General features: G+C 46.5%; 1 protein-coding gene across 2 annotated transcripts in view; it reads right to left on the bottom strand.

Moving 5' to 3' along the window:
- Positions 1-16,795, bottom strand: part of DYNLL2 (dynein light chain LC8-type 2) — an 86,291-nt gene extending 69,496 nt beyond the window's left edge. Inside the window, exons 1-3 of one of the 2 annotated variants that reach the window (XM_061142618.1) lie at positions 16,604-16,759; positions 13,678-13,816; positions 383-11,492 (exon numbers count right to left, since the gene is read on the bottom strand). In XM_061142618.1, the coding sequence (XP_060998601.1) occupies positions 11,355-11,492; positions 13,678-13,809 (270 nt within the window). In that variant the 5' untranslated portion in view covers positions 13,810-13,816; positions 16,604-16,759 and the 3' untranslated portion in view covers positions 383-11,354. Of the gene's footprint in view, positions 1-382; positions 11,493-13,677; positions 13,817-16,603 lie in introns of those variants that run through there. The other variant, XM_061142617.1, reaches the window with a different exon arrangement.
- Between the last annotated feature and the right edge of the window lie 382 nt (positions 16,796-17,177).

Here is a 17,177-nt window from a genome sequence, read left to right as displayed (position 1 = left end):
AAAGCAAAACCACAATGAGGTATCACCATACTGTTATTGTTCAGTCACTCAGTTGTGTCCGACTCTTTGCAACCCCATGGACTGCAGCACACCAGGCATTCCTGTCCTTCACTATCTCCCTAAGTTTGCTCCAACTCATGTTCATTGAGTCAATGATGCCATCCAACCATCTCATCCACTGTTGCCCCTCCTCCTCCCGCCCTGCACCTTTCCCAGAATCAGGGTCTTTTCCAATGAGTTGGTTCTTCACATCAGGTGGCCAAAGTATTTGAAAAGTTAAAATTAAAAAAGAACTGACAATAGCTAGTGTCAACAAGGTGGAAGCAAATACAACTCTCATATATTGTTGGTGGGAATGTAAAATGGTGTGGCCACTCTGGAAAATAGTCTGGCAGCTTCCTTTATTTATTTTTATTAGAGTATAGTTGCTTTACAATACTGTTAGTTTCTGCGGTACAGCAAAGTGAATCTGTTATACATATACATCTATCCCCTCTTTTTTGGATTTCCTTCCCATTTAGGTCCCCCCAGGCAATTTCTTTTAAAGTAAACAAACACCATAAAATATAGTAATCCCACTCTTATTTATCCAACATTAGCATTAAACCTGTACACAAACATTTATATTAATAGCAGTACTCGTAATCATCGAAACAGAAACCCAAATGTCCTTCTGTTGGGGATTAGATTAATACATCTTACATATTCATACACTGGAATATTTCCAACAATAAAAAAAGAATAAACTATGATACACAGAAGAGCAACATGGATGAATCTCAAAATAATTACGCTGAGTGAAAGAAACCAGACCCAAAAAGAGCACACATTGTATGACTCCACTTTTATAAAATTCTAGAAAATGCAAACTAACCTATAAGTGACAAAAAGTTGACCAGTGGTTGTCCGGTGAAGGGAGTTGCAAGGGCGGCAAGGAAGGGAAGGGCAGGATGACAAGGGATTATGAGGAGACTTGTGGGTGTGATGAGCATGTTTCTTAATTGCAGTGATAGTTTTAGCAGTAGCTACCTATGTCAAAACTTATTAAATTGTTCACTTTAAATGACCGCAACTGGTTTTTCCAGTAGTCATGTATGGATGTGAGAGTTGAACTATAAAGAAAGCTGAGTGCTGAGGAATTGATGCTTTTGAACTGTGGTGTTGGAGAAGACTCTTGAGAGTCCCTTGGACTGCAAGACTAAACCAGTCCATCCTAAAGGAAATCAGTCCTGAATATTTATTGGAAGGACTGATGCTGAAGCTAAAGCTCCAATACAGGAGAAGCTGAACTTCTCCTGATAGGAAGAACTGACTCATTAGAAAAGACCTTGATGCTGGGAAAGATTGAAGGCAGGAGGAGAAGAGGACGACAGAGGATGAGATGGTTGGATGGCATCACTGACTCAAGGGACATGAGTCTGAGTAAACTCCGGGAGTTGGTGATGGACAGGGAGGCCTGGCGTGTTGTGGTTCATGGGGTCGCAAAGAGTCAGACACGACTAAGCAACTGAAATGAACTGAACTGAACTACTGTATGTCTATTACACTAAAATAAAGCTGTGCTTTTTTTAATGACCTCCCTCTTTGAACATGTTTGGATTCCTCTATGAGAAGTTGTAACTTTGTCAGTTTACAAACTCTGTTAGTTGTTTTGTGTCATCTTGGTTGGGTTATGGTAATCAATTATTCAATCAAATATTAATAATAATGTATGTGTTGCTGTAAAGGTGTTTTGTAGATGAGATTAATATCAGTTGAAAGAAAGAAGGAAAGGAGATTATCCTAAATAACATTGATAGGCCTGATCCAATCAATTGAAGGAACTGATGTTTCCCTGAGGAAGAAGAAATTCTGCTAGTACACTGAATCTTCAATTCCTATTAAGAGTCCCAGCCTGCCAGGCCACAGATTTCAAACTTGTCTAGCCAGCCTCCCAAAACACATAAGCCAAGTACTTACAGTAAATCTCTTTATACAGAGTGAATATATTACATATTAATATATTGTATATCTTACTATATCTTTTATAATGGCAATATATATGTATGAATGTATGTTATATGATTGGATATATATACACAAGTATCTCAGTTCTTTTTCTTTGGTATGAAGTAGCCCAAATATACATAGTCACTACTCCTGCCACATTACCTTTTCTCTCCCAGTCTGCCCCTATGACCTCATGGTGAGTTCCCTATAACCAGCTGACTGAGGAAGAGAAAACTCAGGACTGGCTTGAAACCATTCGTCTCAGATTGGGACTTGAACCCACGTGCCTGGACTCAAACCCAACCAAAACCCTGTTTGGGACTCTAACCCACCATCTTTTAATTAGAATCACTCACCTGGTGTCTGGACTCACTGAAGCTGAGGATCTTCGTGTCTCAGCAGAGAAGGAATTCAGCCAGAGGCAAAGTGATAGGCAAGAAGTAGATTTATTAACATGGCATGCTTGTAAGAGATGCAAGCAGACAGGCGAGGGAGCTCTGCTCCAAGGATTAAGAGGGCTACACTTTTATAGTCAAAGAAAAGGGGCAGGGGTAAAGACCGCCTTCTTCAAGGCTCACAGCACTAGCCCCTTCTTTGTATCAGACAGGAGAGTGTCTGACCCTCAGGTCAAACTGGGATTATTATAGCCTTATTCAAATCGGTAGAAGGATGGTGACATTTTTCTTTTTCCTAACGACCTGAAGCACATCTCATGCCTTTATTTATAGCTTAAAAGTTAAGCAGGGCTTCTCTGGTGGCTCAGTTGGTAAAGAATCCACCTGCAGTGCGGGAGACCTGGGTTCAATCCCTGGGTTGGGAAGATCCCCTAGAAAAGGGCATGGCAACCCACTCTTGTCTGGAGAGTTCTTGTCTGGAGAACTCCCATGGACAGACGAGCCTGGCAGGCTACAGTCCATGGGGTCGCAAAGAGTCAGACATGACTGAGCGACTAAGCACAGCATAGTTAAGCGAGCCTACTTCATCCCACAAAGTTCCAATAGCCTTCCAAAGCGATCATTGACTTATGATCTCTCAAAGTTTCCTAGGTTTCCCTCTCTACCTATAGTCCACTACTGGGACTTCTACAACTACCTGTTATTGTTCAGTCACCAAGTCCTGTCCAACTCTTAGCGACCCCATGCACTGTAGCCCACCAATGTAGCTCCTCTGTGCATGGGATTTCCCAGGCAAGAATACTGGAGTGGGTTGTCATTTCCTTCTCCAGGAGATCTTCCCAACCCAGGCATCAAACCCACATCTCCAGCGTTGGCACGCAGATTTTTCACCACTGAGCCAGCAGGGAAGCCCAACAACTACCTGTGTATCGATCTTGTTCTACCACTGTCAGGTCTACAAATGGTTTCGCACAATATGTAGGCACATCCCCAAAAAAGTGGACAGCTACAGCACTATAGCAGTAGTACACCCCTTTCCAGTGCATTCTGAAGGACAGTAGTGAGAGTAAATCTCCCCAGTGGGCAGAATTCTGATCAGGGCACCTGGCTGTTCATTTTGAAAAGAAATGGCCAGAGGCATAAGTCTGACTCATGCCTGTGGCCAATGGTTTGGCTAGATAACCAGGGACTTGGAAGGAACATGATTGGAAAATTGGTAACAATTTTCACTATCTAGGTCATAGTCCTGTCTGAATGAGCAAAGAATGTGACGACATTTATATCTGATGTGAATGCTTACCAAAGGTGATTTTAGCAATCAGAGGTGGATTTTAGTAATCAAGTAGATAGGGTGGCCAGCCATCCCGTCACTGCCCACTGGCTTATGAACAAAGTAGACAGATGGCAGGGATGAAGGTTATGCAGGGGCTCAGCAGCATAACTTCCACTCACCAAGGCCTAACTGGCTACAGCCACTGCTGAGTGTCCAATCTGCCAGCAGCAGAGACCAATGCTGAGCCCCGGCACCTTCCCTGAGGTGACCGGTCAGCCACCTGGTGGCAGATTGATTACACTGGACTACTTCCACCAGGGAAGGGACAGTGCTCTGTTCTCACTCTGCACATGGATTTGCTTCCCATGCATGTACTGCTTCTGTGGACTTCTGGAATGCCTTATCCACCATCATAGTATTCCACACAGCACTGCTTCTAGTCAAGGAATTCACAACAAATGAAGTTCAGGAATATGCTCATGTTCACGGACTTTACTGGTTTTATCATGTTGCCCACCATCCTGAAGAAGCTAACCTGATGGTGGAATGGCCTTTTGAAGACCCAGTTACAGATGTAACTAGGTGTCAACACGTTGCAGGGCTGGGGCAATGTCCTTCAGGAGACTGTCTGTACTCAAATTAGCATTCCGTGTATGGGGCTATTTCTCCCACAGCTAGGATTCATGGTTCCAGGAGTCAAGGAGTGGAAATAGAATGGCAGCATTCAATATTAACCCTAGTGATTCATTTGAAAAATTTAGTTTCCTGTATCTGCAACCTTATGCTGCTGATCTAGAGGTCTTCAAAGGGAGGAATGCTTCCACAGTCACATGAGGAACTAGAAGTTAAGACTGCCACTTCCATTTGAGACTCCTCATCCCTCTGAATAAACAGGCAAAGATGGGAGTTACTACACTGGCTGGGGGGATTGATACTGACTACCAAGGGGGAAGGGGGTTGCTACCACATAATAGAGATAAGGGGAAGCATGTCGAATACAGGAGATCCCTTAGGGCATCTCTTAGTACTATCATAGCCTGTGACTAAAGTCAATGGAATACTGTAACAATCTAATTAAGGCAAGATTTCTAATGGCACAAACCCTTCAAGAATGGATGTTTGGGGGCATGCCACCAGGAGAAAACAAAACAAAACACACAACCAGTAATAAGGTGCTTGCTGAGGGTAAAGGAAATATGGAATGGGTAGTAGAAGAAGGTAGTTGTAAATACCAGTTATGACCACCTGACCAATTTCAGAAACGAGGACTGTATGAGTATTTATTCCTTATTTTATCATGAATATATCTGTGTATTTTTTCTTCCCTCTCTTATCTCCTTGCCATCTAATATAAAATGTATTAATAAAAGCTAACTTTACATTAGTGAAGTTACAGGATTATTAACATCATTCACGGACTTGGCCTCCTCTTCTGGGGAAAGTGATAGTATATTTTCAGTCACACACAGGATAAATGTATCATGTTAGGTGGAAGCATGACTTTTTTGCTATCTTTATAAGAAGATTAAATGTGGTTTAGGATATGTGTATTGGTGTCAGGTTGACTGGATATGATCTGTAAGGATCAGTTTTGGTTTTTTTGTGTGTGAGGATCAGTTTTATGTGTTAATTTGGCCAGGCTCTAGTACCTAGATATTCAAACACTAATCCAGATGTTGTTGTGAAGATATTTTGTAGATGTTGTAACATCTACAATCAGTTAACTTTATGTAAAAAAAAAATTTCCTGGATAATATGGGAGGACCTTATCCAACCAGTTGAAAGGCCTAGAGGTTTCCCTGAAGAAATTCCACTCCTGCCCAAGTGTTTCCAGCTTGACCTTCCTTATGGCCTGCACTACAGATTCCAGACTTGCCAACCTGACCCCTACCATTGCAAAAGCCAATTCCTTGCAATAAATACAGATTAATAGATAAGACAATTGATTGATAGGAGAGAGAGAATAGATATCCACAGATTACATCTCTATCTCCTCTGTGGTGGACACACAAACTACCAAAGAAAATCTTGCATCCCTTGATGCAAGGCATGTCCCCTAAAATTCCTGGGGAAATCCCAGGAGTTCAAACGATTATTCTAATGGAGGAGCCTATTGGACAGGTCAGGGCAACACTCCTAGTGTTCCTTCAGGGCATGCCTTCAGATATGTTAAGTCCTTTCATATTTATTAAACTATCTGTAACACATCGGAATGCTACACAGTCACTTAAAAATATGTTGTTTATCAACTGTCTCTGAAAGGGGATACAAAAACCTCACAAGAGTAATTGCTTCTAAGGAGGGAGCCCAGTGGCTTGGGAACAGGAATGTGAGGGAGAATTTTCACTTTTTGTACTTTAGGAATGTTGAATTATGTGAATCTATCATCAAAGCTAGGGATTGGCAAACTGCAATCCACAAGCCAAACCTAACCCACTGCCTGTTTAAAGTTTTGCTGGAACACCTTCATGCCCATTAGTTTATATACTGGCTATGGCTGCTTTCATTCTGCAATGGCAGAGTTCAGTCATTGAAACAATTACATACACCACATACATTTCATCATATGGCCCACAAAGCCTAAAATATTTACTATCTGACCCTTTACGGGAATTTGCTGACATCAATTTAGATTTTTTAAAAATAGAAAAGTAAACTGACATTAAAAAATTAAAAGATGCCCCAAAAGAACTGAAAACATCTGTCCACACAAAAACTCAAATGTCAATATTCACAGCAGCACTAGTCACAATAGGCAAAAAGTGGAACCAACCCAAAAGTCACTCAACAAATGAATACATTAAACAAAAGATAATGGAACATTGCTTGGCCAGAAAAAGGAATGAAATGTTGATAAATATTACAACACAGATGAACCTTGAAAACATTATGCTAAGTGAAACAAGCCAGACACAAAAGGCCACCTTTCATTTATGTGATATAATTATGATTTCATTTATGTGATATGTCCAGACAAGGCAAATTCACAGTGACAGAAAATACATTAGGGGTTTACAGGGGTTGTGGAGGAAGGAAGAACAGTGACTGCAAGTGGGTTTCTTTGAGGAGTGATGAAAACGTTCTGGAATTAGATAATGGGGATAGTTGTATAACTCTTTGAAAATACTAAAAACCACTGAATTGTATACCATCACCAAGTAGAAGGCATTTCACAGTAGGGGAAAGTTCTACATCCCAATTATTCCAAACAAACTCATTAACCCTTCTCATGAAATTTCTAGAAAGGACAGCTCCTCAGTGCTTAGCAGACAAGAGAAATGAGGAGACGGGAGGGCCTGGGAATTATCCTCATTTCCCTTGCTGAAGTAGAGACTAGGAAAGGGAATAATAGTGAAAAAGGGCATTCAGTCCTAAGCTCAGAGAACTGGACCTAAATCTCAAGGAGTATCTTTGAGATGACTGCTGTCAAACCCAGGTCAGTCCTTGTTAAGTCAGTGTCTGAGCACTAGTAACACTACCAGTTATGTGTGCTTCAGCAGGTCATTCACCCTCCCTGATTCAGTTTGCTTATCCAAAAATGTGGCTAATGACTGCTGGGGTCTAGCTCAGAGGGGATTTCAGTGGCATAAACTGAAATGCTTTAAAGATAAAATGTACTTTATGAACACTCTTTCATTCTCCCACAGCTGCCAAGGAAGAATGGCTGAACACACTTGGGGAGTAACCCATTGACGGCTTTCCAGGGCTTGCCAGCAAGGGGGAGTCAAACCAAAGGCTAAAGTCTCTTCAGGAAAAGCCAGGTTGCCCATGTTTGCTTGCACTTTTTTTTCATTTTACCAATAACATTTATCAAGTATTTCCTACAGCATAGATGCTGTTCTGGGAGCTTGAATATAAAGCAGTGAAAAAGAAGAAATGGTTCTGCTCTCAAAAAGCTTATTTTCTACTTGTGAAAGATTAATAAATTAATGAATGTCAAACACTGGCAGGTGCTGTGCTGAATTTAACTGGGTAAGGTTAATAGTGATCGGGGAGTGGTACTGTTCCTATAGGATGTCAGCAGGCCCCTCTGATAAGAGGGTGTTTGAACAAAGACCTGAAGGAAGGGGATAGTTTGGGAAACAGCCACACTTCTGGTCTAAGCTAGAGAACACTTGAGTTCTGGGGAGAGACAAGACACATTGTCAAGGGAAACAGAATTTCCTACCATGCTGGTTCGGTTTGCCCTTCTTGGATTCATTCTCTACTCTTCTTCCTGCTATGTTCCCTGGGGAGAGGCGGGGCTGACCCCTAGACTGGATCTCTGGGTCATCCTTGCCATCTGCTGCCTTTCTGTTAGGTTCAGCCAAAAGGAGGCCCCAGAAAATTGGAGTACAGGATGAAAGAAATGGGATACTGATGCTCCAGCTTTCTCGGCCTGGCTACAGTTCTGACAGTGGCTGCATCCCTCTGCCACAGCTCCCATCAGCTTTCCACAGCCCTTTTGTAGTCCATCCTCCCATGCGACCCTCCTGGGTCCCAGTGGGTAGGGGCTCATCAGGAGTCTTGCAGGATTAACCTAGGTGAGCACCAGCTACCTACCTGTGCCAGAGTGCGTTGTACATAGTTGCCACCTAGACTGCCCCTCCCATCAGGATGAGGGATTTAACCCCAGAGGCACCCATCATAGATAAATTGTGGACCGTGGCCTCAGTCTCCTCTCTCAAACTCCAATTCTGTCGAATTATTCAAAACCAGCAAAGGTAGGGACAGAAATTGAGGTTCTAGAGTCCCCCCTATTACTTCCTTAGGACCTCACTGCCCTGGAGGTTTTTCTCCCTAAGATCCAGCCCATAAACTTCCTATGTGAAGGAACTTGACCTACCTAACTCCCAACACCAACAGCTCATTGCCCAGTTCATTTCCTTGATAGTATTTATCGCTACTTCCCTGTAGCTCAAATGGTGAAGAATCTGCCTGCAACACAGGAGACCCGGGTTCAATCCCTGAGTCGGAAAGATCCTCTGGAGAAGGGAATACCCATTCCAGTATTCTTGCCTGGAGAATCTCATGGTTAGAGGACCCTGACAAGCTACAGTCCGTGGGGTTGCAAAGTCAGACACAACTGAGTGACTAACTCTACTATTATTCATCACTACTGGCTTTTCACTGTGTATGTCAGCTCTGTCCATTAGAATGTACATGTCACAAAAGACAAGAACTTCCCTGTTTTATTCTTTGTGAACAGCATCTTAGACTCAAGTATAAAACTCAAATGTTTCTCAGTGAATGAGAACAGAAATGAGTATAAAGCATCTCTGCTCCTTAGCACCCTCCACAAGGATTATAGCCGTAAGCCTAGACAAATGGCTTAGGGTCACCAGCCTGGGCAGCTACTCTCAGAAGCATCTCAGTACTGCTGGCTTCTCCAGGTATATGTGGGCAGGAGCCCCAAGCGAGACAAGCAGATAACCCAGGAGTCAGAGAACCACTCAGGTTCCATCTTGCTAAAGGCCCTCAGCTTCTCCATTCCTGAATGGCTAGAGAAGGATTTAGCTAAGAGACATGGTCTTCCAGTCTCAGCATCTATCATACAGAAGAATCAAAATGCAGCTCACCAAACCATCTCCACCAATGACCCAAGAAATCTTGTGGGTGAGTGCTGCTGGTTATTTTCCTTCACTTAAGGGCCCCAAGCCTTGGCCCTCCAACTAAGACCGGATTCAGACCAATCAGTATCTCTTTAGCCCCATTCTGCTCCACACTATATACCCACCCCACCCCTTTGTGGCACCACTGCCACCAATCAAGCCATCCCCCCTTTACCCCCAAAGAAACCCAACAGCTCAGAAGTGCATCAATTGACCTTTAATGTCCAAAAGAGGCGTGGATGCAGAGCACAGGAGATGTGGCGGGGTCTCAGCCCCTGCTCCAGAAATGAGGGAGAGATGAACACAAACTAGACATTTCCAACTGGCCACACAAGTCTGAGAGGGCAGGGGGAAACAGATCTAGACATTCATAAAAAAATAAAACCTAAAATCAAGCACTCAGCATTGTGCCCACCAAACGATTTGATATGGGGAACTCACTCACCATCCAAGTCCCCACCCTCCCCTGTCAGCATCAAAAAGAAAGCTCAGTACACACTAAAGGCTTGGGAAGGGGGCATTCTCCTGCCTCCCCACCAACCCCAAGGATGGACTTGGAAGAAAAAGAGAATGAGCTAAATCCCAAACCCCCCACAGGATCAACCCTACACATGAGTTTTCAATGCAATTTATAAGAATCAATAGCTCAATCAGCAATGACTTCCCCCCCCGCCCCATCCTCCACCCCATCCCTTTTGATCCACAGATAAGATTTCCCCGGCACTCCCCTTGGAATCTCCTACCACTAGTGACCCTGCTCCATCCCCAAATTCCTGGCTTCACCACTGCAAGACTGACCTCCTCTGAAGTTCCCCCAAAGCCCCTCAACAGCCCTTTATCACTTCCATCCTGCCTCCCACAAGAGGCTGCCACCATTCACAAAGTCACTTTCCCTCATCACTGAGACTAGGCTCCAGAATAGATGGTAGCATGGCCACCTCATAATGGGCTATCCTCCTAAAGCCCTCCTGGGAGCAGATGGCCATAGGGCAAGCAGTGTCTAGGCCAGATGGCTGAGGGGGGTGATACCTATACTCACCCCCAAAACAGATGCCCCAGAGGTTAACATAGGTCCACTTATCTACTCATATACCCCAGAGATTCCACAGTCCTGCCCCTCCCTCCCCTCTACCCCAAACCAAGATACACACACACATTCACACACATATACACAAAGGAAAATCAAGGGAAACATTGATTTGGTTTGATTGCTAAGACCTAACTAAGAACTAGTCATCAGAAATTCCCTTGCCAGCCAACTAAGAGGGGCTGCTCTAAGAGAACTCCAGAGGAATGAGAAAACCAAGGGCTAAGCAGGGAGCAGACAGAAGGAGGGAAGAATGAAAACAAAACAAACAAACAAAATCGAGCTAATCCTACCCTCAACATCCTCCAAGCATGAGCTCTGGCAGGAAGAATAAAAGAAGGTAATCCACAAAGACACAGCCCTTACTTACAAACTCTTCTGACAAAGACAGCAAGACAAGTCTGCTCCCCACTCCCACACACCACAGACAAACACGTCTCAGGGCCCCTTAAAGAATCTAGCCCCAACCCCTGCCCCAAGCCGTGGAATCACAGTTCAGTGGAATATTCTCCCTGGTACTAGATCAATCCCCCTACCCTCCGTCCTATCCCTCTCTCCTTGTCAATCCTAACACTGTCCCTCCCGCAGCCTCCCTGGCCCTCCTAAAGCAGCATCCACCACCAGGAAGAGGCAGCTGCAGTTTTAGTTCCACCTCCAGAAACCTATTTCTTTTCCCCAGCCCTCCTAGTCTTACAGGCTTTGTTGAGGGCTTTTTATTTGTATAGGGAGAGAAAGAGAAAAGGGAGGAGTGGGAGAGATTTCCTAGTGCAATACAACCAAAAAAAAAAAATTTAAGTCTTGAAAAATAAACATAAAGCAGCCTTCTTCCCCAGGCAACTAAACAGAAAGAAGTTTGGTTTTGTTTACTGCAACATACACATGAAATCGAGTATACAGTCCATGCAGTAGCACAGCCATTGGAGAGGACATCCTGATGCTGGCCCCAGTGCAAAACAGTCCCAGCAACGCTGCCTGCTTGCCATTGCTGCCGCCGCCACTGACACCTTCACTGTGGCCACCTAGCCTGACTTGAAGAGGAGGATTGCAACTTGACCCAAGTAAAAATAGATGAAGTGCTTTGTCTCATGTGTAACGTAGCTGCCAAAATTTCGGCCCACGATACAGTGCCAGGTAGGGTTATATTTCTTGTCAAATTCCTAAAAGAAGAATAAGAAGAAGAAAGGTGATTAGGACAGCTGGAGGATGAGAAATCAGAATAAGAGTCTGATTGGTTTAGCTGTCACCCCCCACCCCACCCCCAGTCTATCGCCTCAGTTCTCTGAACTTCAGGAGCTCAGGTTCTAAGGTTGGCTAGTACACTCCTTCGTTAATAATATAATACCACAAGGGTTCCATTATTTCTCTCTAGAATTTTACACCCCTAACATCTCCTGTCTCTCTAGCTACAACACTCAAAAGCCCACCCCGCAATTCTTCAGCAAGGGAACCAGGAAAACCAACAGAATTAAGAATCACTCCAGTGATGTCACACAGCATTGAGTAAAAGAGAGAAGCAAGTCTCCCTGACTTGCCACTCACCACATTTCACACTACTAAACTAGCATTTCCAAATGACAAAAACCAAGACACTAGAGCAAAATGAGGACTGAACAGGAAGCAATTCTAAGCCAACTTTAAATGCACCCCAATGTGCCAGGGACTATGTGAGCTGTAAGCACAGAACAAGGGCCTCAGTCATGAGATCAAGGCAATTCCCTCACTTCTCTCAGGGATCTAAGTTCAACATCAAAAGCCAGCAAGGAAATCCTCAGGACGTAATCAGACAGGCCCTGCCACCCTGTGAACCCAGCAGAAAACAGATGGCTCAGTTCTAGATGCATCCTGCCATGACCGTGAAAGGAAAGCAACCCTCCACCACAGGCTCAGCAATGCTGCCAACCCTGGAGCTCTGTCTGCCAGGAGCTCAACCAATAACTTGTTTAGTTTTCTCACAGCCCCCATACCACATGACTCCAAAAGGTATTGGCAAACAGTGGAAAGGGCATGGATCACCACATAGAGCTTTATTCCTGACTGAAGACTGTGTAACACAGGAGACCCACAGTTGTTTCTCCATAAGCAAAACAAGAAAGCAGGACCGGATATAATCTAAGGATTCTCCTGAGAGTCCCTGATTCTACACTTTCTCCCTGAAAAGAACAGAAAAAGCATCACTCAACAAGGAACCAGCACCCCTAGCAGCTTTGCTGGCTCTGCATCCCTTGGCTACACACACAGAAAAAGTCTCTCAGAACTCCAGTTTCCACTTCTCATACCACACACAGACAACAAAGAGCTCTGTAAAACCCAAGGACACTATACCACCTGTATGGACCATAATGCCATGCCTCTTAGGCATCCTTGGGATACTAGAGCTGACATTATCAGACTGGGACTATGCCACCAATGTACATGGACCCTGACTGGAAATTAGGGACCCTGAGTACCACCTCTCACCTCTAGCTCAGCAGCTTCCTCATTATATACATGTTAATTGTATCTATTCACCCATTCATTCAGGGATTAAATCTACTGCCCCAATAATGCTTATCTATTCAAAAAAAAAAAAATATATATATATCTGCTAAGTCACTTCAGTCGTGTCCGACTCTTAGCGACCCCATGGACTGCAGCCTACCAGGCTCCTCCATCCATGGGATTTTCCAGGCAAGAGTACTGGAGTGGGGTGCCATTGCCTTCTCCGATATATATATCTACTGCCCCAATAATGCTCATCTATTAATTTTCAAGCACACCCTTTCCTTAAGAAGGTAGGGAGAAGGTAATTAGTACTTGAGTCCATTTTTTATGGGGGGCAGGGGCGCACAAGTCGACTTGTGGAATCTTAGTTCCTTGACCAGGGACTGAACCCAGGCCACAGCAGTGACTGCGCTGAGTCCTAACCAGTGGACCACCAGGGGTCCTTTTAAAGAGAATAAGAGGAAATCTCCTACATAATGAGAATTACTATAGGGCTACCCCACTTTAAATAATGCAGCTCCCCAAAAATTTGTTTATGATCTTATCCATTCAAAAATCCCTGATCTTCATTTTGAATAGTTCTGAATTGGGACAGTTATATTTAATCCTGAAGTTTCACGCCCTGTTGTTCTGCAGTCACATAATTATCTGTAAACACACACACACCCCAGCACAGTTCCTATTAAGAACTCTTAAGGTGAATGCTTCAGGAAATAAGATTCATTCCCCAATTTACCTGCTCTGCAAGTTCCCAGGGTTCTGTCTGCATGGAATGCACCTACTTTCCTATGTCCCAGCTCCAGCCCTCCCTGGGGCATAGGTGAGCTATCCCAACCACCAGCCACAGTTCTCCCAGCACACCTTCTTGATATAGGCAGCAATGTCCTTCTCTATGTTGTACTTCTCCATAGCCTGCGTGGCACAGTCAACGGCATCTTGTTGCATGTCCTCAGACATGTCTGCATTCTTGATCACTGCCTTCCGGTCAGACATGGTGACACTGCAGAAGAAGCAGAGAGGTGAGGCTGCAACCCTGTGCTCCGGGCAATGAACAGGAACAGCTGGGTGTGGGGCCTCAGCGGGAGAAAGCATCACAAAAGGTAAGGGCAACAGAAAATACAGACATGAAGCATTTTAAGAGGGAGATCCTAGGATTTTAGCAGAGATGAGGCTGCCAAGTCTGGGAAACACAAGGCAAATAGTTAAAAAGACATAAGCCGTCAGTTTTTGTATGTAAAATGAGGCTTTTCCAACTCTAAATTTATCTATTTCTAGTATTCTGAACAGCATCAACAGCCAAAATACTACAATATACCAGCTCTCAGCTGTATCCTTGGGCAAGTTACTTAACCTTTGTGCTCTGTTTATCATCTTAAAATGGGGACTTGAGTTAACCTGAGGGTAAACCAGGTGGTATAACACCTGAACATAATAAGCCCTTGATTTAATGAGCATTATTATATCACTGGCATCACAGTAGGAAGATGAATTAGGTCTGGTCCTTGAACAAGTCACTCAGCCTTTCTGCATTTGATTACTTCCATTTTAGCAATGAGGATAGCTCTCTATCAGGAGTTGTTATAAGAATTAAAATGAGGTTATATGAGAACACTGTGAACAAGGGCAGTCTACACAGTGGTCTGTCCCATTAACCAGATTCAGCCCACCACCTGCTTTTTTAAAAAGCTTTATAGAAACACCCTACAACAGCAGAACAATGGCAGGGTTGAGCAGTTGCAAGAGATGATATGGCTTGTAATGCCTAAAATATTTACTATCTAGCCCTTCACATAAGAAGACTGCTAAGTCCTAGGCTACCAATGCCCAATGGTGACAGAGACAACAAAAGGTAAAGAATTATTATTTTAACTGCACTGCTTCATAACCCTGTCATCTAAGCCACTGCATTCACCCTATAGCAATCAAAGTTCCAGGGCAGACCTTGCATAGTCCCTCCTTAGGATAACAAGAATTCCAAGTGGGCTGCCCAGGGCCTACCTAGCAGTCTATGGCATGTGAAGTGCTTTGCAGGAACAGAGATGAGCTGCAAAATCCTGTCCTCTGTCCTTGACCACAGTCTCTGCAGCAAAAATCTATATCCCCCCTCCCAGGTACTATTCCCCTAAGCACCATTCTGCGATCAGCCCAGTGGGCAAAAGATGCTGCTGTTTCAGCCCTGTCTGATACAAAGCTACACATGAACCTGTCTGCTCAAGGAGAGATCCCTGGTATCATTCCAGGCCACCTTGATCTGAGTCCACACTAACCTATGGGTTGGATGGGTGGAAAGCGAAGCAGAATTCATGACTACTTCAGCCTGCACCAGATGCAAAGGATGCACACACCAGCTGCTAACCACACAGCCCTTTAGTGCATCCAGAGTACCACCTTTGTCTCGCACTGGCAAACTAAGCAGGGCTGGTTCCACTTCAGCAAGAAGTGGCAGAGCAATGGGTTAGTGCCCCAGCGCCCTCTGCTCCCACACTTCTGAGAGAAATAGTCAAGAGCCTCTAGAGGAGTCTGTGAGTACCACCTGGGGCTGAAGAAGAGGTCAGGAGAACCCAGTTCAAGGCCTACCTATTATGACCTGAGGCAAATCAGCATCTTTTTTTAAAAAATAATGGTTGAAATAAACGCAGCACCTTCAATGGGTGTGAGCAAAGGTACAACAGCAACACAGAGAGAATTCTAAGACTCACTAAGTGTGGGGCAAACTAGTGTCACCTGGTGGCCTATCCCAGGTTACCACTCAGAAGGGAGCACTGTTTACAAACCCAAGGGTGGGAGTACGGCCCGGTTACAGTATGAAATCAGCATCCCTTTTCCCAGCAAGCTAACCTGCTCCACCGCCTCATCCTCAAAAGTCCAAAGGAATAACTTTGTCACAGTGATTAAAAGCTACCTTACCCTCCAGGAGAGCCTGCAGTTACATAATGTTGGTCTTGTGACTACAATGCCACGATTCTTCACCCCTGGCCCCCCAGGCGTCAAAGAGGTGGCCTAGCCCCAGCCTCCCCTGTCCAAGGTGCCAGGGAGAAAAAGGGAAGGGAGGGGCCAACGTAGCCCTCCCCCCGGGAGAGGGGAGGGGGGAAGCTAGGGACCTGGGCCTCCAGACTGAAGGATGACCAGAGGGCCCCAGGCCAGCTGCCTCAGTCACGAGCCAGGGGCTCCTCTGAAAAGCAAAGAGGGCATTCCAGGACAGCTCCCCCTCCTCTATTCCCGGCCTTGCGACAAAAAGGCCAGGCTTTCGAACGACACGACCCGCCCTCCGCAGCCCCCAACACGCACAACGCGTTTATTTCCTCCCTTCGGAACCCCAAGGGGCCGTCTCCCTCCACTACCCCATCCTCCAGAGGGCTGCAGTCCCGAAGGCCGGCACCTGGGCGATGAGAAAGCATCCTCCCCGCCACCTCCACCCGGCCGGCCGGCCGCCCTCCCCCGCCCGGCCTGGAGCAGCGCCGGAGTGACGGGGCGTCCTCGCTGCAGGAAGGACGCCCCAGAGGGTGGCGGCGGGAGGAGCCGCGTCACGCCCGAGCCCGCTCCGCCGCTCTCCCTCGGCCCCGACACCATGGCCTCCGTGCGCACAGGAAGATCCCGGGGAGCTGGAGGCCTCACAGCTGCAGCCGGGGGCCCCGGCCGCGCCCCGAGGTCCGAGGGTACAGGGTGGCGCAACCCTGGGCCAGAGAGGCGCCGGGGGCGTCACGCCGAGGCCGGACCTGCTCCGGGCCTCGCGGGCGAACCTAGCGCGTCGGGCCACCGCCCCGGGGCGCCCCCACCCACCGCTCACCTTCACAGAGGCGAGTTCTCGCGGGGCCCCGGGGGAGCAGCGATGGCCTGAGGCAGAGCGCGGGCAGGGCGGTGTCCCTTCGGCTCCTCCGGCAGCAGCCGCCGCCGCCGCGGTCTCCGGCTCCCGCAGGCCCGGGCCGAGCGCTCGCGCCGCCGCCGTCCGCCCTAGAGCTTTCCCGGCCGCCCGCGCTCCGCCTCGCGCCCGCCGACCCGCCTGCTCCGCGCTGGCGCCTCGCAGCTCCGCTCGGCTCTGCCGCTGCTCTGCCGACGCGCGGTCCCCACTGAAATAGCGCCCCGCCCCCGCCCCCCCGCCGCGCGCGCCGCCGTCCGCGCTCCCCATTGGCTGGGCCCGCCCGGCCCCGCACTGCGGGCTTCTCCCCGCGCCGCTCTCGCCCCACATCTTGTTTCCTCCCACAATGCCTCGGGCCGGAGGAAGGGGGTGGGGAAGGGGAGCGGGAAAGAGTTGGGGGAGGGAGTTGTGGCCTTCAGAAGAGAAAAAAGAAGTATGCGGACCCCTCTACCCAGGGCTGGAGAGGCCAGGCCTAAAAAGGAATAAAGAGGCAAGGTTCAAAGTG

This window comes from Dama dama, chromosome 5 (assembly GCF_033118175.1).
Source record: "Dama dama isolate Ldn47 chromosome 5, ASM3311817v1, whole genome shotgun sequence".
NCBI lineage: Eukaryota > Metazoa > Chordata > Mammalia > Artiodactyla > Cervidae > Dama > Dama dama.
The sequence above is the reverse complement of the archived record's forward strand: the minus strand, read 5'-3'. Positions and strand labels throughout refer to the sequence as shown.